This window comes from Salmo salar, chromosome ssa15 (genome assembly GCF_905237065.1).
Source record: "Salmo salar chromosome ssa15, Ssal_v3.1, whole genome shotgun sequence".
NCBI lineage: Eukaryota > Metazoa > Chordata > Actinopteri > Salmoniformes > Salmonidae > Salmo > Salmo salar.
In genome coordinates, this window is record NC_059456.1 from 76,334,494 (window position 1) to 76,357,069 (window position 22,576).

Consider the following 22,576-nt stretch of genomic DNA (forward strand, 5'->3'; position numbering starts at 1 on the left):
GTGTGTCTGTCTCACACAAATAACTTTCTCTCTCATCATTATTCACAATTCAAGACTCCGTAATCATGGTATACTGAACAAAAATATAAAAATTCAACAATTTCAAAGATTTTACTAAGTTACAGTTCTTATAAGGAAATAAGTCAACTGAAATAAACGAATTAGGCCCTAATCTATGGATTTCACATGACTGGGCAGGGGTGCAGCCATGGGTGGGCCTTGGAGGGCATAGGCCCACTCACTTGGCAGCCAGGCCCACCCACTGGGGAGCCAGGCATAGCCAATCAGAATTAGTTTTTCACCACAAAAGGGCTTTATTACAGACAGAAATACTCCTCAGCACCCCAGCTCCCTCAGACGATCCCGCAGGTGAAGAAGCCAAATGTGGAGGTCCTGGGCTGGCGTGGTTACACGTGGTCTACGGTTGTGATTCCGGTTGGACGTACTGCCAAATTCTCTAAAACAACAATGGAGGCAGCTTATGATAGAGAAATTAACATTAAATTCTCTGGCAATGGGCACTGGTGGACATTCCTGCAGTCAGCATGCCAATTACACTCTCCCTCAAAACTTGAGACATCTGTGGCATTGTGTTGTGTGAAAAAACAGCATATTTTAGAGTGGCCTTTTATTGTCCTCATGTCACGCCCTGACCATAGAGAGCCATTGTTTCTCTATGGTGAAGTAGGTCAGGGTGTGACTGGGGGGTATTCTAGTTTATTATTTCTACGTGGGGTTCTAGGTTATTATTTCTATGTTGGTGATTTGTATGATTCCCAATTAGAGGCAGCTGGTAATCGTTGTCTCTAATTGGGGATCATGTTTAAGTAGTTATTTTTCCCACCTGTGTTTGTGGGATCTTGTTTTTGTGTTGGTGCCTATTTGCAATTCACTGTCTTCACGTTTCGTTTGTTCATTTATTGTTTTTGTATTTTGCTAAGTTTCACATTATAATAAAGATGTGGAACACTACTCACGCTACGCCTTGGTCCAATTATTACAACGATCGTGACAGAAGATCCCACCAAACCAGGACCAAGCAGCGTGTTCACCAGGTGAAGGATTTCTGGACATCGGAAGGAGATAATGGAGGACAGCGACGACGACGACAGGGTTCGCGGCTACAGAAAGCACAAGGACAATCCCAAGTTTTTTTGTGGGGGGGGGGGGCACATGGAGCTGGTGACTGAGCAGAGGGAAGAGCCAGAGACTGTCAGGGTGGCAATGGCGAAGTTGGGAGAGAGTGAGATGTTGTGCAAGTGTGTTCTGCTCAACATCTGACCAGAGGATCCGGTTAGCAGTCTGGTGCAACCTGTGCCGGTTCCACGCTTCTGGCCTCAAGTGCGCTTCTCCAGTCCGGTACGTCATGTGTCTCCTCCTCGCACTCGCCCTGAAATGCGGGTCCCCAGTCCGGTGTGTCCTGTGCCAGCTCCCCGCACTTGCCGTGCGAGGTGTGTCATTGAACCGGTACCATTGATGCCGGTTCTACGCATCAGGTCTCCAGTGCGCCTCCACAGCCCAGTGCGTCCTGTGCCAGCTCCACACACCAGGCCTCCAGTGCGCCTTCACAGTCCAGAGCTTCTGGCGACAGTTTCCAGTCCAGAGCTTCCGGCGAAAGTTTCCAGTCCGGAACCTCCTGAGACGGTCCACGGTCCGGAACCTTCGGCGAGGGTCAACGGTCTGGAGCTTCTGAACACGGCGTGCAGTCCCGCTCCATGGCAGGAGTCTTCCTCTGCACCGATGTCCAGGCCAGGGCCGGTGTTCAGTCCCGCTCCATGGCAGGAGCCTTCCTCGGCATCGAGATACAGTCCAAGCACAGTGTTCACTCTGGGTCCATGGCTGGATCCGCGAGCTGAGCGGGTTCTTCGTCCCGCACCAGAACCGCCCCCGATGCTGGTGGGATGAGCGGGTACTTCGTCCCCCACCAGAGCCACCACAGACACTAATCACCTCCCTTACCCTCCCTATTTTGTTTCAGGTTTTGCGGCTGGGGGGGGGTACTGTCACGCCCTGACCATAGAGAGCTATTGTTTCTCTATGGTGAAGTAGGTCAGGGTGTGACTGGGGGGTATTCTAGTTTATTATTTCTATGTGGGGTTCTAGGTTATTATTTCTATGTTGGTGATTTGTATGATTCCCAATTAGAGGAAGCTGGTAATCATTGTCTCTAATTTGGGATCATATTTAAGTAGTTATTTTTCCCACCTGTGTTTGTGGGATCTTGTTTTTGTGTAGGTGCCTATTTCCACTTCACTGTCTTCACGTTTCGTTTGTTCATTTATTGTTTTTGTATTTTGCTAAGTTTCACATTATAATAAAGATGTGGAACGCTACTCACGCTGCGCCTTGGTCCAATTATTACGACGATCGTGACACCTCAGCACAAGGTGAACCTGTGTAATGATCATGCTGTTTAATCTGCTTGTTAATATGCCACACCTGTCAGGTGGATGGATTATCTTGGCAAAGGAGAAATGTTTACTAACAGGGAGGTAAATAAATTTGTGCACAAAATTTGAGCTAAATTATATTTTTGTGCATATGGAACATTTCTGGGATCTTTTATTTTACCTCATGAAACATGGGACCAACACTTTACATGTTGCATTTATATTTTTGTTCAGTGTAGAATCCACATGAATGTAGAAGTGTTTAGAAACATATTCTATTCTTATTTACAATAAAAGTGTCTCCAGAATGACACGATACATAATGTACCATTCATTTCTGACCGTGAGTGTTAGTAAAGAAAGTGACTAGAGATAGTGAGGTTATGCATGTATATTAGTACAGATATACAATGTAGTGTCTGTGAGGGGGTCTAATCTATTTGTGTACATGTTTGTCCGTCACTTGTATGTGTAGGCCTACTATAGTGACAAGCAGCATGATGCAGACAGGGGTTGTTTCTCAGAAACCCTCATTTTGAGAGTTAATTAAAGCTGTGTGGGTGGAGCCTCACAGAGCCTGCATGTGATAGTAGGACAAGGGCACTTAGGGGTACAGTTGTGTAGTGAAGGGGGCAGCATGAACCTGCCTCCTCTACTCACTCTCCTCCTCCCTCTTGATGCTCTCTTTTAACGACCCTGGTTGCTTAGCTCGCTCCTTCATTGCCTGTTTCATCCATCTATCTGTCTCCTTTGAAACAATTTCCCACAAATATTAGTTTTTAGTTTTCCTCATCTCTTCCATGTTCTCTACTGTCCTTTTCTATATTGTCCCTCTCATTTAATTTCTCCTACCCCCCTTTCCTCCCCCCTCTCCCTTTAGTGTAGTGTTTCTGTGTCACTGTGTCAGAGCTGCTTAGTGGTTTGACCTGGCACTGGCCCTGTTCTGGAGCACTGGGTGCCCCCTGCCCACGCCACCGGGCAAAGCTCAGACACCACCGCCACCACTCTGCCTACTGCATCAAGGGGTAAGTACATATCTCTCTTCTAGGATGTCCAGTTCTAGCGAAATATGAAAATGGGGTTGTATTTAGTAATTGAAGTCTATGGGTGTCCATCCATGTAGAAGAGTAACAGTATGGGCAAAAAGGACTATATCCTCTCGCCATAGCACGTTGACAGAGTTACAGGGAGCTGTAGTTGGATATTAAAATGCAGGTGCCGTTCGTTAGATAGTTCTGTTTTAGGTCACCATTCAGGGGCTTTTCTCCGAACAATACCAGCGGTGTGCCAGCAAGAAATGTGTGTGAGTCACAGGAGTGGCACAGTGTGTGTTGCCATGGCATGCTGCGGCTTTGTGCAGGGTGTTGGACTCTGTACTGGGCAAGAGGTGGCTGTCTGAGAGAAACTGAAGCTGGGTGTTGTTGTTTTAGAGTTGATTGCTTTCCTTGAATCAATACTCCTCCACTGTCTTCCTTACAAGGGTTTGTTTGATTATAGTCATGGCCTCTAAAGGAGTCTCACATGGTGGTTATTGTGAGATTAACATTAAAGGTATGATGGACAACTTCTCTGTTTGATATTATAACTATAGATATATGAAACGAATCAAAGTAACCGAGGCTGGGGTGTGGTGAGCGAAGGTCCTCTAAGGTCTCACATGGTGGTAACTGCTCCGTGTGAGAGATGGACAAGTTATGGAGGCCAAGTTGAAATTGATCTCCCTCCCTGTTTCACAAATGATGTTCCATCTATAGATATATGAAACAAGGATAGAATGATGAGATTCATGGTCCAATTACTCACTTTTCTAATGTATAACAACAGCAAATCAAATAGTTTTATTAATGGACATAGAGTAACCCAAGTTACGTTTTTTCTTTTGCATGATTAAATAGCACAGAACAGGATGTAGACCAACATACTGTGTATGAAGGATTAAAAAGACTAAATAACCATGATAGGCCCTGCCCGTACCATTATTTCTGACAGCATAAGAGGGAGAGATCTGTTTTGACTGAAATATCTATGGTGTGAAATTACTAGGTTGTCAGAATCTTCTCAGTTGTTTTGTCCTAGCAGCCTTCAATCTATGTGCAATTATAAAAAATGTAGCCTACTTTTGCGTCATTTTGTCAAATATGTGATAGCTACTGGCTAAATAACAGTAATAATCAAGTCTTGATGGTCACTTTAAATGGGTTTGTCTTAACAATATACTGTGCACAATGCTATGCTAGACATGCTGGTAGCCAGGGCGTTATAATTTGAGACCACCGCCCTAGATCTCCTGCCCTCCCCCATCACAACCTGTCTTTGTCACCACGTGGAGATGAGAACGCTCCCCAGGGTGGGGCAGTGGTGGGGCATGTTATTAGGGGGCGAGACGCTGCCTGGGAATACCCATTAATATGAGCACAGGTGAAGATTGAGAATGAAATGAGAATGAACTAGTTGAGTGATTAATCAAGACGTAATTATATTTTGTGTGAGAATAATGAGCCCCATAGATTTCTTTAGATTTTCTCCAGCCTCAGATCTCTCATTGTTTGCATCCTTCCGGAATGAATCCTCCTTGTTCACCTACATGGATGCCCTTGGTTTCTATATGTCATTACCAGAGGGAATGGGAAAGTTAATGAATATATACTGTATGTGATGGTGTGTATGTTCCTCTTCAATGTCGTGTTCTCTTGCAGGAACCCTGCTTTGAGCTGCAGCGGCCCGTGGCTAACCTGTTATGACATGGTGCAGCGTCCTCTGACCCCCCCCATGACGGGGGGGCTACTGCAGGGGTACGGAAGGCCCCACAATCACCCTATATTTTGGAGGGAAATGCTAACTGACACCAGCCCATGGGAATGTCCACTGGAGGTAACCCCTTCACAACCTCAGTCTGACCTCTGCAAGGGAGTGGACACAGGAGAGAGACACACATAGATACACAGCCACTGATATATTAGCCAAGCCAAAATGACTTAATATTAATGATGCAACTATTGTTAATTATAGGACATAACACTGAGAGAAATGCATCTGCCAGCACCTCTCTGATTCAAAGGGGTTGGGTTAAATGTGGAAGACACATTTCAGTTGAATGCGTTTAGTTGTACAACTAACTAGGTATCCCCATTTGCCTAAATCTTCTCTATTGGTAATAAAAACATCATGATCATCAAACATCTACACAGTTTATTGTAAGACACTATTATATGGGCATACATTTCTTTACCAACTATATAGTCACATTTTTGTTTCGACTATTGCTGGCATTTAATTTGGCTTTCTGTTTCCACTTTCCAGGGATGTGACAGATGCTGCCTGATACCTGTGACCTTTGCCTTTTCCCAGCATGACTGATTTCCTCTGGTGTTCAGAGTGGACTGGAGCTTTCTAGCACCATTTTAAATCAGTTATGTTGAAGGGGCATGGCACCTCTTAGTCAACACAGAGAGAAAGGGAGACCTCAGCCATCAAACTGTTCCTGCTATCTCCAGAATCTCATGTTATGGCAACTCTGCCTAGGGCTAGGTAGATGTTTTCATTTATTTATAGAGGGGCAGAGATATGCGTTACTGGTCTAACATTTAATTGAAACGGTTACATTTAATGTCACAACAATTTTGGCATGGAGAAAATGGAGTGGATCAAAGCATGTGAGAATCTGTATGCTAATTGTGTGACAAATCTGACTAGTGGTTTCTAACTTTCTTTCTGTTTCTGAATTTGTTTAGTTATGGTATTCACTGCATGTCGTGTTTTTCTTCCAGTAAGCATTAGGCTTTCTGTCTTACTCAGCCTGTAATGTAAGATGACTTTCTCACCCCCCTCGCTTGTCGTCTCTCACTAATGTATTTATTCTGTTACATTTTGACTAGTGATTGGTTTGGGATTAACAGGGCGAGTTTGGGCGCGCAGTCTTGGTTAATAATTAGACTGGAACAGACACACACACATCCTGTCAGATGGAGGTCTCTCCATCTGACAGGATGGGAGACAGTGAGAGAATGATTGAGAGTCAGGAGAGCTTTTGTATTCTCTTCCAACAAGGGGAATCAGGTGCTACCCGCAGCCTGGCAACCATCACCTCTCTGTGGGCGTAACAACAACCCGCTGCCCCTAGAGTAACAGGGCCCTGTGGAGCTGCTGAGAGATGCAGTGTCTCTACACTGACCACTGATGTGAAACAGAGGCGTTTCTCTGTTTCATAAAAACAGCCCAGCAGCAAACTGCGCACACACACAAAGCCCCGCACAGCAGCTTTCATCACCTAATACAGAGGTAGGTTTTACATATTAGCTATCTGTTTGAATTGGTGAGGTCCTGTCACCTCTCTATTTCATGTGATAATGAGCACAGTGTTAAATGAGGACCGAACAGCTAGGGATCTGATTGTGTAATTCTTCCTGTTGACAGGAGAGATGAGGGAGTGTATGATCTCTGATGTGTGATTACTTTGATGTTTATCTTTGTTGCTGTTACACTGGGTATAGATTATAGAAGACAGATGAGTTGGAAATTACAGAAAATAACTAATACATTCAACCAAATACAAATAATTTGGTGCTGACTGAGGACTCCATCCCTGTGCCTGTTCAGCTTCCCTGTCGATATGAGCACACAGGGTATTGAGACAGATGTTCTGGGGCCCAGTCACAGCCTGTCTGAACCAAACACTGGGGCTGGAACTGAACAGGACTACTGCCTCTACCTGCACAGGTACTGGATGTCTGTGTGTTTCTTTGGGTTTAAGTAAGCGAGTGTAGATCTGTATGCTGCACATACAGTATATTGGAACCATATGCATACTGTGTGGATGTGAAATGTTCCAATTATATCTGTTTACTTACAGCTATTTTTTTCTTTTTTTCTTTATTATTAAGTATTACAAAAAACACAAGGAAGGGGTAACATTCAAGCATTAGAACATGAAGGACAAACAATACAGCATCAAGACACTATCAAACATGTATGAGTCTTTCCGCAACAGAGCCATCCTTATGTGTGAGGGTGCGTGTGCATGATGGTGATATAAAATATATGTTTAGTTTCCTTTTTCATGATCACAATCTTGTGAAACCCGAACCCTCCAAGATCCCCCCACAGTTCCCCAATAGCTTCCCTCAACCATTCGAGACCCCTCCCACAGCAACCCCCCCGGAAAAACAACAACAATTAATTCCATTCCCGACCCCCAAGAACCCCCCAATGCACCAACAACCAAGAGAATGAACTGAAGAGAAAAAAGGAAAAGACAGAAGAAAAAAGCAGAGAACAATGCAAAAAAATATATATATAAATATATATATATATGTATTTAAAACAAAGGACATCAAGGACAACTGAAATCATAACAGCAATGCCAACTGTATATGTTTGTGTGCATGTCTGGCACTATTACATGTATGTGTGTGTAATAGTAATTATTAGTGAATTAGTGTTTATGGGTGTGAATTGTATGTCTTCTCAGGTCATTTTTTCAGAATGCATTAATCTCTGTAGGAATCATACAATCCTCACAACACTGCGCTTTTATATAATGTGGGCAATATAATTGGACGGAAGTGTTTGTTTGTGTGATGCAAAGTACGGGTTGACATACTGAGGGCATGGTGTGTGTATGTGTTTGTTTGATCAGCTGCTGTCTCTCGGTAGGCTCTTCGGGAAGGAGACAGCTGAGTACTTCCTCAACCCATCTCCTGTCCACACTTCCTCACCCACCTGGTACACACAACTGATGAAGAACATGGGAGGTAACTGTTATAATATAAAAGTACATCTTCCCTTTTAGGTGACAATGATGTATGCAAATGAGGAATGCAAATGCACCCTTTTTTGGTGGCGAAACTGGTTGGAATGTTTCCAGAAGGCATTCAAGTGTGTTCTAACTGGAGCGGGAGGAAGTGGTACAGCCCGGCTAAGCAAGCACTGTGATGTCCACCATTTCACCTTTCTGAAATGTCCCATTATCTAGCCTAGTGGTTCAACAGACTAATTCCCACTGCTAATGTATTTATTGCCATCTAGTGTCTTGCAGTGTGTTGTCTGTAGCTTTTCATGTGACCAATGTGCCTCTGTGTTATGTATTTATTGTGTTGTGTAGCCAGAACTAACCCTCGGAGCCTGGTTCCTCTCTAGGTTTCTTCCTAGGTTCCTGTCTTCTAGGGAGTTTTTTGCTAGCCACTGTGCTTCTGTCTCTGCATTGCTTGCTCTTTGGGGTTTTAGGCTAGGGATCGTTAAAGCTCTTTGTGACAACTGCTGATGTAAAAAGGGCTTTGTAAATTACGTTTGATTGATTGATTGTGTGTCAGATGAGGTGAGTGCTGAGGCCCTGTGGGACACCTTGAGAGAACACTCCACCAGACGACTCAGAGACCTAGAGGAGGAGGAGGAATCTGAGTCTCTTGAGGTCAGGCTAATTATTCATTACCCTGGCTAATAAGTACTAATGAGTAATGCCCCTGAGCGGTTCCTGGTCAGGGTCACATTGTCAGCAAAAGTCAGGGATAAAAATGCAGAACAAAATATGTTTGAGGTTGATATTTCTCATACACAGCTATGACTTCACTTTCCTGTCCCTTTGTCCACAGTTGGTGAAAGTCTCTGTGGACCAGGATGGACAGAGAGAGCGGGGTCACCTACGGCACCTGGCAGGGGTCAGGTATATGTTCAACCTGGCCCAGCTCCACCAGGCTTACTCTGCCCATGTTCTCTACCTCAACAATCCAGCTCTGCTCCTAGATGACCTGGAGGAGCTTGAGGGACCACATAGTTACCTACGTATCTCACAAATAAACAGGTGAAGGGAAACCTAGCATTATTAAATAAGCATTAGCTATTACTATTGGTAATATAACTACTGTTATTGTGTTATTAAATGTGCTTATGCTGTGTTATTCGTATTGTAACAAAAATCCCTTTGTGTCAGTGAAATTTGAATTTGTGTGTAATACGGGGACAAATCTTCCACAAGAGGGCAGTCCCAGATTAAGAGGATGAATGTTTAGTTGAATTTATGCTGTTACTTTTCACTTTAATATGACAAGCTGTACTTTCAGAATTGTATTTCTATCATTTCCACTAATAGTTTTCAACAAATAGTCATTATTGTATTTGTGAAACTGTGTATTATTCTGTGAGTTTGTAATTAAAAGTGACACGTGGCAAGTCTAATTGATTGAATCATTCAATGTCCAAATGAATAATAAGTATTATCAATCAAAATCCCCATATTGATCCTAAATGTAATCTAAGTGGATACCATAAACTGTCAGCTGAATGAAAAGAGCTATGAAGCATCTTCACTCAAGTGCATTGCTTTATACTGTATGTTTGTGTGCTTGTATGGTTGGACATGGAAGAGTGTGTGAGTGTGATTGTGCATCCATGGCTGGAACCTGCAATATGTCAACTCAGCACTCTTCAATGACCTCTGACCTCTGTTATAGACACATCATTGAATCCTACTCCACACTGCTCCGGTTCTCAGGGCAACGAGCCTCCATACAGACCAGGCTCCTGATTGGTGGTATGCAGGCCCAAAGGATAGACACACTAAACATAAACGTCTGATTGCAGCCAAACACGATCAGTATGAAAGCAAGAAGGTACTTTAGATTTCACAGTGGTTAATTTTCCCTTACCATGGCCATGCATCAATCACCTGGAAGAGTACAGCTCTGTGAAATTACAGCCCCAAAACCCACAATTTGACACCTGAAGCAGGAAGGAAGATGGATGGTGGGAGAGGGGCGTGTGTGATGGTGTCCGTCCATCATTTATTAACTGTGCCAATGCTGCCACTGACTTCATGGAAGTGTGGAATTCAGACCTATATAGCCCTGAGCCCACAAATCCTAAAAATACACTAGATAATACAAAATATAATAAATTTTGCAGTCCTATGGACTACTGTATGTACAGTGCAGTTATGCACGTTACTGACAAAAAAGCAATTTGACCCTCAAAAAACAATTATTTAATTGACCCTCACAAACCAAACCCATAAATCCATGATTTGCCCTCACCTGTCACATTAACATATTTCTACACCTAGTGTGGAGGGGAATGGAGGATGAGGTATAATTATAACAATCCCTGGTCCAGCTAGACAGGGTCTAACAGCCCTCTCTACCATGTTAGTGTTATGATGAGGGGAATCCTTTAGTGGGATGGAATGTGAGGTATGCCGGGGCAGGACTTGGTTATGGATCTGAGTGTTGTATTTGTCTGCAATGGGGACAACTCCAAACCCAATACAATAAATCAATACAGTAATGAACAGCAAACGACATAACAGATTTACCACACTACCCATCCCCACACAATATCACCCCCATCAGCCCCTTGAACAACAGACTGCTCTCTTGTTCCTGTGCTCAACAGAAGTCTGTTTTCTGAGGTTTATCTCCCAGTCAGATTTGGCCGGCACCAGATAATGAGCTTGTTGATGGCTTTTGTCATCATCATTCTATAAAGATGTTTATATTCCTCATAACAAAATACCCAGCTGCAGTACCTACAACAGGCTTGCATGGAGGCACTAAAAAAACAAATACAAAATTATTTCTGACAAAGGAAATGACACATAACCTAACTATTAAGAATTATCACGGGAAATGAATTAATGAAACATGTTCAACCCCCCTCTTATTTCCATTTCTGATCCTAAATGTGTAACGACTGGGCATATACGTGTCCTGATCAGAGTTATTGGAGAGGAGCGGGAAATCAATATTTGTAGAAAGATTACAGACAGAGAGAGGCAGATGGGAAAAGGAGCAAGTGACTATTACGGGAAATTATAAGAAACTAGGTATAGGGAATTGCAATGTGTATCAAACAAACCGAGCCTTTGACCTTTTTCGTCCAAGTTTAACTTTGATCTCCTGCACGATAAGGTAACATTCTGTCGTCATAACGTTAGCCTATAACCTACCAGCGACCTGACTGAAAGACCTCGATGTCGGGGGTTGAACGGTGTAGTACTGTAGCCCAGTCAGTGTAGCGTCGGGGTGGCGCCCATACCTAACAGAAACCTACCTTGTTTGTACAGTAGGGTAGGCCTACATATATATATATATATATTAATTTTGATAACCGCTGGTTTCGACTCCTCCTCCTTTCCGTACAGTACTGGACTGCAGACCAAACTGTACACAGGACTCATACAGGTAGTCGAGGCGAGCAAGGAAGCAGAGACAGTGGATCAGAGAAGTTGTGAACAGGTGAGACTACTGCACATTTTTACCTTTTCGTTTTAGCTGTAGAATTAAACTTCACTGCACTCTTTATTTCTCAAACACTTATCGGTCATTTATGGTAATACATAATTGCTGTATTGCGACCGTTTATCCTGACCTGTGTTTGTAGAACCCTAAGGAAGTGTACAGAATAGGATATAGCGTTCTAAGTGACATTGATTTATGGGAGGAACTGTATCCTACTCGTTATAATCAATGTAATAACTTCCATAGTTCGCATCTAGTTTTCATGCAGATGGATATTAGGGAGCCTGTAACTTAGAACATAACACATAAAGTGATTCAACTTTCTATGGATAATCAGATATTGACGACCAGGAGCTGCGCAGGTATCTCCTCTTCCGTGGTCAAACATTGTCATCGAGAGATATGGGATGGAGGAAGATCATAGGCTAACACTCCAGCTCCCAGTCCTAACCCCTGGTCTGTTGACTGAGATTTTAGTAAAGGGAACAAGGCAAGTTGAGATACAAATGGAAGTCAAATTACAGTGGTTATGAAAATAATGACATTCATGACCATTCACTGAAGTATACAATTTTCCATGAGTTTGGTCTTTCGCTATACCCATTTCTAACTTCTTCCTTATATTTGCTGTCCTGTTCGCACAATACCTTGTTCCTGTTTTATTACTGCTTGACACTAGAGCAGCTCTGCTCTGTGCTGCGCATGGCCCTCTGCCACTCCACTGGCCACAGGGTCAGGGCGAGCAGATTACTGACACCATTTCACACATTCCACTGGGATTAGGAAGCTACTCAAATGAACATGGAAAGTGGGACCTCCTGTTCAATCACTTTCAATCACAGTAAAGATTTTAGATTGATTAGGGAATCCCCAATGTATATGTAGGACTATTCTATGACATGAGGCTTTAGCTGGAAAATAACCCTTATAAATCCTTCTTACTTTTGTTTGTTAACTGTGACACGAGCTGGACAAAGTTGACCATCACTCTTAGGTTTGTGGTCCCTGCAAATGTACCCAATCAATATCTAATGCATCATATGGCACTGTTTAGATTGCATGGCGACTCCAACTGAATTTTTCCCGCTGCTCTACCGTTTGCTACAGACTTCAGTCTGAGACTGCCATCATTGAAGTCATTTGTGGTGACATCAAAAGGAGGGGTGTTGTACAAAACAAAGTCATCAGCTATTGGATCATCTCTAACCAATCAGAATATCAAAGCCAATGACGAATTTTCAAACGCTGCTTTACCCACGTGTGTTCCGGCTCTGGTTCAACCCGGTTTCTGGGACCAATCAGACGGTCTAAAATGAATTTCCAGTCTAGAAATCGCCAGAGAGGTACTCAGGTACAGACTCATTGCGGAGAAGCCACTAACGTCCATGGGTGTGACGTAGCGTTTGGTTGGAGCAAGGAGTTTGGGTAGCCAGGCAACTGTTTAAACATCTGAAAGGTTTCCATGGTCTCTGTCTGTGGGCTAAGTTAGTATAGGTTTAATCAGCTCCTGGTTGTTATTTAGCACCACTGCTGTGTGTGTCACTAACCTAAGGGGTTCAAGAGATCTGCAAGTCTTGGCCCCGAGCAGCCCTGGGAGGGCGTCAGCCTCATCTCTCATCCCAGCCCGTCAGCACCTGCTGCCTCAGCCTTTGCCCTGTTCTGCTCTGAGGAGCTAGTGTGTGGAGAGGGGCCCCTTCCAAAGCCCAAAAACACTGTATCAATATGTCTTTGATATTTGAGATTCTCTCTGGGGTTGTGAGTCAAACCTAATCATGTTCCTTGACTGAAATCACCCCCTTGTTTCCTCCTGACATGGGACTTGGGACTTGTATTAGTGATTAGTCTCTGAATTACATCTGGCTTCGGTTCGGTTTACAGTGTGACTCCAGACAGCTGTTCTGCTACAATGTAAAGAGATAATTGAAGATAAGCCCCTGTCTGTCAAATAATGTAATGTACCCTTGGCAAAACCATGTGATTAAAGCAGTCTGATGGAATAATACATGACTCACAGTTGAGGCCTAGTCTGTCTTCACAGAAGATGTCATCTTAACTCTTTGATAAAGTGATCTTCAGGAAATCCATTTAATTATCAGTAAAATCACGCTCGCACACACACACGCTCGCACACACACACGCTCGCACACACACACACGCTCGCACACACACACGCTCGCACAGGCGCACGCACATGCACGTCCTCTGATGATCTGAGCTGATGCTAATCTCCAGGGAAATGCCTGATTGCGTCTGAAATATATCTCACTAATAACAGGAAACCATTCAAACTTGCGGCCACGCCCCTTTGCGACAGAGCTGTCAAAATACTCTGCCTGTCTCCCATGTAAGCTGTCCAAGCCGTTGTCTTCTCCTGGTAACTCTGAATAAAGACAAACGAATAGAATAATACACATATGCTCACCCTGATGTTCTGGAAATGAAGTCTCGATATCTTCTCTCTTGGTGACTGAACAACTGATATGCATTGTGGCGTTGTGCATACACTTAGAATTCACCAACTTCGGTTATAATCCATTTGACAGAAAGTCAGAGGCAGTAGTCTTAAGCGACATGTCCCTAAAGTGCCCTCAACTTCAGCCCAGACACAGAGCACATCTTTCAAAATGTCTGGAATATTTATAATTGTAATGAACCATAGCTCAACAAATGATTACAAAGAGATAGGAGAATGTACAGGTAACTGCCAAAATATCGGAAACACTTGAGTAAATGAGGGCTACATAGTATATTGAAAGCAAGTGCTTCCATACAGGTGTGGTTCCTGAATTAATTAAGCAATTAACATCCCATCAAGCTTAGGGTCATGTATGAAAATGATGGGCAGGCCATTATTTTGTCTACCATGGCTATGCCAGTAAAGATCAGGAAGGCCCGCACACTGTTTAAGCTGCCAATTCACTGCTTTATTGACTACGTTTTGATTCAAAACGGATCTTCGTCAGGTCAAACAGACTGAGTGCTCACTTCCCAGAATGCACACATTTCACCTCGTTTGACCATTACACACATGACGCATGGTGGGTGTGGAAACCATTCAATTCACTTTTGCGTACAGTCATAATTAATCCCAGAGGTACATGTGGTCATAAAGGATGATATACGTACAAATGGGTTCAAGTTAAAACCTAGGCAACAGTAAAAAAATAAACATGTTGGAAACTGTTGGAACACCCGCCCATGTGACCATTACACGCAGGACGCGCGGTGTCCGTAGAAATAATTCCAGTGACCTATTTCATAAACAACTTGTGTACCTCTAATAATTTCATATTAATGAGATGGGCGCATGTTACAGAATCTAATATATATGTACAAAATGACCAAGTGGAGATCTAGAAGGCAGGACAATGGCTATGCCCCCATAGGATGATAATACCCCCATCCGCAGGACATGAGTGGTCACTGAATGGTTTGATGAGCATGAAAACTATGTAAACCATATGCCATGGCCGTCTCAGTCACCAGATCTCAACCAGATTGAACACTTATGGGAGATTCTGGAGTGGTACCTGAGACAATGTTTTCCACCACTATCAACAAAACACCAAATGATGGAATTTCTCGTGGAAGAATGTTGTCGCGTCTCTCCAATAGAGTTCCAGACACTTGTAGAATCTATGCCAAGGTGTATTGAAGCTGTTCTGGCTCGTTTTGACCCAACACCCTGTTAAGACACTTTATGTTGGTGTTTCCTTTACTTTGGCAGTTACCTGTATATTGTATGACTTATTCTGTATGTGGTAGTGGTTGTCTTGATGGCCCAGGTGGGGTTAGCTCTAATGTTTCTATTTGGCTACTGTTTGGTCTTGCCCTCTGGTGAGCACCTTGTAGACCTCAGGTGTGCTGGTGTGTTGGCTTAAAGAATAGTTGATGTGATATTTTACCTGCAGCGGCTTAGTTAGCTTGCATTGAGACCCTGGATCTGATTTAAAAAGTATTACCGTTAAGGGGAATGGAAGGAGACAAACAAGTTGTTGTTATGTCTGTCATTCAGATACACTCTGTCTGCATCATTGAAGATTTGGGCCAATTAGGCTACTGCGGAGATCGGCACAGAAAGATGTTTCAGATGATCCTGGATTTAAATCTGGAGATGTCTTTTTATTTCTGGAAGGAAAATCGTCATATATCAATCGCAGCTCTAATCGCAACCCTGTTGAAAAGACAACAGAAGTTGCCATGCAGACGGTATATGATTATGTCATGTAATTTGTCAGGGAAGAGGCTCCTGTATTTCCAGTAGTGTATGTTTGAAGTTCTCAGAGGATTATAAAGTATTTGAAGTGGGGTTTTAATCATTACATAGCTATACCGATTTCTTCTGTTGGGGATGTCACTTTTGGGTGGTCTGTCTCCTTCCCAGCCGTACTGTATGGAGAGGCCTATTTGATCAGGGAGAATCTAGACGGGTTATTGGTCATAGTTTTACTTACAGTACAAAGAGTCAAATTGCATTAAGTACAAACAGGTTAACAATGACATACACATGTGTAGGCTACTAGTTTGTTCAAGGACTCACAGCAGTATATTTGGGTTAGTGTTAGATAGCAGGTCTCAGGTCAGCTCTGGAAAGGGTTTTAAATGTCCTGAGGGTCATCCAGAGACTAAACACTGATCCTAATCACTCACCATTTTACTCCTTTACTGTTAATGTTTCATTGACGTTATTTCAGTGTTGAATTTGGACCATGTTGTTTGTGAAGGTTGCCACGCTGAGTCATCTGCCTTTGTAAAGAAAGAGACTCTTCCATCATGACCTAATGTGAGTGAGCAGCAACCTGATGTTGCCAAGCTCTGTCGTACTTGGCCTGCTGTCACTCCTTTTGCCTCTGCCTGTCCTTCTACTTTTGGTCTGATGGCCGCATACACAATGGATAATCTTTGTCATTTATCGAGATGGTCAGTTAATAAGAAATAAGTCGGACTGACATAACGAGTTTATTTTAGGTGTCAACCTTTCTTTGGATTATGTCCCAGTGAACATTGACTCAGGACAGTTAAAGTGGCAAAATGTAACTTTTTGGGCGACCCGACCAAATTCACACTGAAATGTGAGTTAAAGATCTATCATTCTACTTGAAAGCAAGTCTAAGAAGCGGTAGATCTGTTCTATGTGCGCTATTTCTATGCTTCTTGTTCGTAAGTTTAGTTTTTGCATCTTTTACTTTTGGTTTTGTACAACAGCTTCAAATAGCTGAAAATACAATATTTTTGCTTATGGAAAATATATTTCACAGCGGTTTAGATGGTACAATGATTCTAGCTTATTTTACTACATAACTATTAGAGTTTTAGCAACCAGGAAATGGCTGAGCGATATCTGCTTAGTGCAACTTTAAAGAAATGTGTTATTGAATGGTTGCCTATGCACAGCTGCTATCGAAATGAGTTCATTATGATGTGTACATTTCATTCAGTACTGTTCTGAAGCACTGCTTGTCCATGAAAACACAGCTGGTGTCAATACAAATTAATATCACTTTATTCCGTCTACATGACACACACACACACACACACACACACACACACACACACACACACACACACACACACACACACACACACACACACACACACACTGGCAAGGCTTATCATTATTGTGTTCAAGGATATGGAAGCCAGGGATTATTTTGTCTAGTGTCCCCAGGACACTTTATCTTTCATCTGACTTTTACTGGGGAGGCATAGTGGTGAGCACTGTTCCAACAGCATGTCTCCCTCCTATTAAAATGTGTGTCAGTGTGGGTGTGTGCGCGCGTGTACTGAGTATACTGAACTGAACTGAAGTATGACTGTATTACCTGGATTTGTTTTAAAGTAACTGTCCAGTGAAAATGTCACTTTTAAAAGTTCATATTCTGTTAACTCATACCCAAATAATGCTGTTGACTCATATTTTTGTCCAAAGCATACATTTCAGAGAAAAACACTTAAAACCTTGTATCTGAAATAGACCTGTTTAGGATGAGCTGGCCAATCAGCGCTCTACTCGCATTCATATTTTTAATGTCCGGTATACACCCACATTCTGTTGTTGGGGTACGCCCACATTCTGTTGTTGGGGTACGCCCACACCATTCCAACACAGAAGAGCTGCTTTTGAACATACTTAATAAAACATTAAAAAATTGGAAGGACAACTATTTCACTCATATTGCAATTAATTATAGGCAATAGTTCATAGAAATCTGGAAAAACTGCACAGTTACTTTAAGACCCTCCATTTTTTTCACTCAACTGTAGTCTAGGCCAGAGGCCTGGACATGTTCTTGGAAGTTCAGGATAAAAGGCTAGCAGAAAGAATATAGTGTTGAGGGGGTTTTGACCTGTGTGTTCGATGTGCTTTACCGTACCACCACCACCCTTAGGATGGATGTCTTACAATACCTATTTGACGGAAGGATGAATGCAGTCATGTATTGCTCTTTTTTTTAAAGTGGAGAGTTCCTCTGTGGAGCCATTGAATTGGCATTTTAATTCACAGAGAGGATGTAGTTGGCTATGTTATCCCCTCCCCACTAGTCTGTGAACAGGCGAGCTATAGTCATCTCTGTCATGATTGGGACTCAATCGGGTTACCATTATGTTCTCAATGTCAACACACACATCCACAAAAAAAACACATGCAAGATCAAGATCAGACCATAGCGACATGCTTATAAAATCACTGTTCCTCAGGTTCTGAATGTGCTGCGGTTGCCCCGCATCGGACTCCATCTCAAGGTCAAAGGTCATGTAACCATAGAGCAGTGAATGTGAGGTTCCGTTGTGTGGTTTCTGTGGTTTGGCTGGTTGACACACGACCTTACTGCCATCTCAAACAAAGGTTTAACCTTTAACCCAGTGGTCACCAACAGGTTGATCGACTGGTCGATCTCCAAACGTTTCTGTAAAAAACCTAATGATAAAGCCTTGCGTTCCTATGTTTATTTTTATTGGTCTCATGCTGTTGGTGGTAGGTGCACCCGATTCAGCTGTCCTGCTCGCCGGGTTGTGGAATTCTTCACATTTTGAAAAAATTTCTTAAGGTACAAACTCTGCCTTCCCTGCGGGCCCAGAGAGCAAATCAAGTGCACTGTAGGCCTACCGCTGGTCAATCGGATGGCTCAAAATACCGTGTCTGCAGTAACCTAGTGGGCATAAAAGAAAGGTTACAGCAAAGTTAATACTGTGAGATTTCAAAACTTTTAAAACCATGACTAGAGATCGACTGTCAACAAATACAGCCATGTGCTGCTGTAGTTCTCAGTGAGTTCATGTTTAAGTGCTTACTCAGCGCTGTCCGCACTTTTTAGTCAATACTTTTGTAAGTCATAAAAATGTACGTTTTTCCCTACTTCCACTCATGCTACAACCTGCACTACAGCTGTAATGAATGAGTAGGAAAGTGTATCGATAGACTTGCTCCGTTATTATTAGCAGAGGAATATTTCACCTTCTCTGTTCATAGGAGTAAAAACATGGATTTGTGCATGAGGCAGAAATAATGCGGTGGGACTACAGTTTTGCCATCAGCTGGAAGACGGTGTCCCTTTTTGCTCAGCGTCAGCAGAGGAAAGGGAGAGCGGAGGGACGTTGAGAGGCGGACCCTCAGTCTGCTGCTCTAACCCTCCGCTGAGACTGACCATCAGATGCGCAGGCATCCATCAGCCCAGTAAAATACAAATAAAAAGCAAATGATTTAAATGTATGCTCACTCAGCTGTGCCTCACAAGTAATACAACAACTGATCTATTACCGGTGTGATCATATAGTCTACCTCAAAATGTTTTTATCATTTTTTAAAATGGTCCGAACAGCAATGGATTGGCAGAGCAATTCAAGCAAAGCTAATATGCGGTGATAATGTATTGGGCCTATAACTGTCACGCCCTGACCATAGAGAGCCCTTGGTTCTCTATGGTGTAGTAGGTCAGGGCGTGACTAGGGGGTGATCTAGTATGTTTATTTCTATGTTGGTGCTAATATGGTTCCCAATTAGAGGCAGCTGTTTATCGTTGCCTCTGATTGGGGATCATATTTTGGTAGTTATTTCCCCACCTGTGTTTTGTGGGATATTGATTGATTGTTAGTGTGTTTGGGCACTACGTCCTCACGGTCTGTAAGTTTTGTTATTTTGTTAGTTTCACTTAAATAAATATGTGGAACTATACTCACACTGCGCCTTGGTCCGATCATTTTCAAGAACGTGACAATAGCCTAGCCTACTGCACAAACCTCATTGCTACAGAACTGTTTTTAAAATATTAATGTTGCATAGACTTACATTTTTTTACGTCATATAAAATAAAACATCTGAGCGGTAGATCTCAGCTTGCATTTGGACTCAGAAAGTGATCTTGACTCAGAAAAGGTTGGTGACCACTGCTTTAGCCCTCAACCAGCTGGTAGAGCATGTTTGGCAATGGAGTTAGAAGTAGATATGAAAAAAATCTTCACTTTAACTTGATTGGTCAACTCCCCCAGCCCTCCTGCAACAATTGACATAATTTGTATCCATCGTTTTGGGTTTCTGCAGTTCAGTGTTGTAGCACTCTAATTTTGCCCACTCAGAGGTCCGTAAGAAAGATATGGGATAAAAGGCAGGAATTCAGTTGGTGATGGATAACTATTGCACATTTCCTGTTAGTAGAGACCTTGAAGAGTAGAAATATGAAAATAAATATTTAAAATGTAAAAAGGCTAAAACACAATATATATTTTAAATGTGCTCATCCAGGGGGTTGATATGTCAGTGACAAATATGGTGAACTAATATGTTAGATTTTTTATAAAATAATATTTTTGTAAAAAATAGGATTGAATTGTTGAAAACACTATATTAGGCAACATAAATTGACCCATGGAGTCATTTAATCAATATTCAGAAGGGCCTTTAAGGTCGCATATAAAATAATGCCTTTAACAGTAATTAAAAACGGCACTTTGTAATTTATTATCTAAAAATGCAGTCTGAATATGTGGAAAAGATGGTGGAAGAACCTGGATCATTTGAAATGTAAGAAAACCATTTTGATAGACATTGCACTATATACACTAAACGTATATTTCAATGTAATTGAATATTCATGTTTGGATGTGCACAATTATCATAATTACTCATTTAATAATGCTTACCTACCTATAAAAGCCATCGAAGCAGACCTAAATCATTTTTGTAGTATTATTGAGATGAACAAAAATGTAATGGAAATTGCCATTCTAATATGGCATTGCTGGTATGACCCTCTTTTGACTTCCCAACAGCCTGGTAGAGCTCTGTTATTCCCCAAATAAACATAAAGTTAAAACAAATATTGGAAGTTCTTATTTGAGTTGTTAGTAATAGTAATTTAATGTTTGACATGTTTTTGAAGAAGAGGCAATTAAAGGATTTTAAGCATGGTATATGAGAGTCCCTCCCACTTTAGGTATGGAACTGAAAGGATTTCATGTTATTGGAAAGCACAGTTTCTCTGACTTTGTCAGAGTTTAGTAAACTACTGCGTCCTATTGATAGAGACTTACTATATCAACTTAAAGTTGTTGTGCCACATTATGCTAAAGTAACACAGTTCAACCTTCAAGGTTGTGGGGTATCTTCTTATTTCATCCAATGAAAATATAGAGCATGTTTTTATTTTCTCTCCTCATTTCAACTTCTTAGTTAAGCTGTAATTCCTATGTCATGTAGTGCACAGGAACAACCCTGTCTGCAACAGGAAGTACTTATGCCACAAACTCAGCAGGTTATTTTTCCCTGGACCGGAGGTCCTGTGTCGTCTCTCTGGTGGTCAGTTTGGATGCTCCTCTCTCTGGGGGCAGGGAGGGGCTGTCCCTGCACCGACAGCCCAGGGACAGCCAACACAGCGCCCCAACCCCTCCCTCTCTCCTTCTCTCCTTCCCTCCATCCCAACTCAACCCCCACCCCCCACCCCACACACACACACAAAAAGTGGGGCAGTGCATTCCGCCTGCCTAGAGACCATTTCCCCTTTCACACAGTGGCTCTCAGAGTGACAGCTGAATTTGAATAAGAATCGCTGTCCACACTGCGCGCACACACACACACACACACACACACACACACACACACACACACACACACACACACACACACACACACACACACACACACACACACACACACACACACACACACACACACACACACACACACACACACACACACACACACACACACACACACACACACACACACACACACACACACACACACACACACACACACACACGCACACTAAAAGTGAACCAGCCTGCAGAAAGCTTCTCACCACAGAGAGGACTGAGTTTACTTGCGTGGCTGTGTGAGTACTTAGATCTTATTTATGCTATTACTCTGTATAGATACATCACTTCTCAGAAGTTGGACCTAACAGATGTTGTGTGGGATTGATTGTCTGAACAGGTTTGATAGTGATGGGGGAATAAATCGATACAGTTACATATTATTTTGGATGATATTATATCGATACTTTGACTCCAGTTTGTTTTTGCTAGGTAGCGCTAGTCGGCTGTACCTGCTGTATTTTTCATCCTATAGCTTCTTCTCCATCTCTTTTTAAAGAGTGAGACAATATTTTTTCAGCACTTTTATTTCCATGACTGATCAAAACACATTTTCTCATGCTCTCTCTTGTCTCTCTGCAGCAGACATATGGTGAGCAATATGCTTGGAACATCAAATTTCAATAAAATCGCAGTATCGAATCGCAATACATATGGTATCGGCACCTAAGTGTCGTGATTATATGCTATCGTGAGGTCCCTGGTAATTCCCAGCCGTTTCAGAACTTTGTTTCTGTGAATGAACATCTTGTCTACTAGTGTGTTGCACCCTTTTTCTTTTTTTAAAATGGACTCTGAGTCTTTTTTACATACAGGCACTCCATTTTTGTAAACACATACTGTCAGAGATTTGTGTTATTATATTGTTAT

General features: G+C 42.4%; 2 protein-coding genes across 4 annotated transcripts in view; both read left to right on the forward strand.

The window, feature by feature from the left end:
• The first annotated feature begins 5,812 nt into the window (after positions 1 to 5,812).
• si:rp71-17i16.6 (uncharacterized) lies at positions 5,813 to 9,560 on the forward strand. Of its 2 annotated transcripts, XM_014145946.2 has the most exons (6): positions 5,823 to 5,918; positions 6,438 to 6,668; positions 6,987 to 7,106; positions 8,043 to 8,140; positions 8,699 to 8,796; positions 8,978 to 9,560. In XM_014145946.2, exons 3-6 carry the CDS (start codon positions 7,000 to 7,002, stop codon positions 9,188 to 9,190), a joined length of 516 nt encoding a protein of 171 aa, XP_014001421.2. In that variant the 5' UTR covers positions 5,823 to 5,918; positions 6,438 to 6,668; positions 6,987 to 6,999; the 3' UTR covers positions 9,191 to 9,560. The 2 variants fall into 2 exon arrangements, with proteins under 2 accessions (XP_014001420.2, XP_014001421.2); XM_014145945.2 differs by having other exon boundaries at positions 5,813 to 6,668.
• Positions 9,561 to 11,355: 1,795 nt separating this feature from the next.
• The window catches only part of lamb2l (laminin, beta 2-like), a 56,708-nt gene continuing 45,487 nt past the window's right edge, over positions 11,356 to 22,576 (forward strand). Inside the window, exon 1 of one of the 2 annotated variants that reach the window (XM_014145942.2) lies at positions 11,356 to 11,614. The gene's annotated coding sequence lies outside the window, so the exon portion shown is untranslated. Of the gene's footprint in view, positions 11,615 to 21,868; positions 21,946 to 22,576 lie in introns of those variants that run through there. The other variant, XM_014145944.2, reaches the window with a different exon arrangement.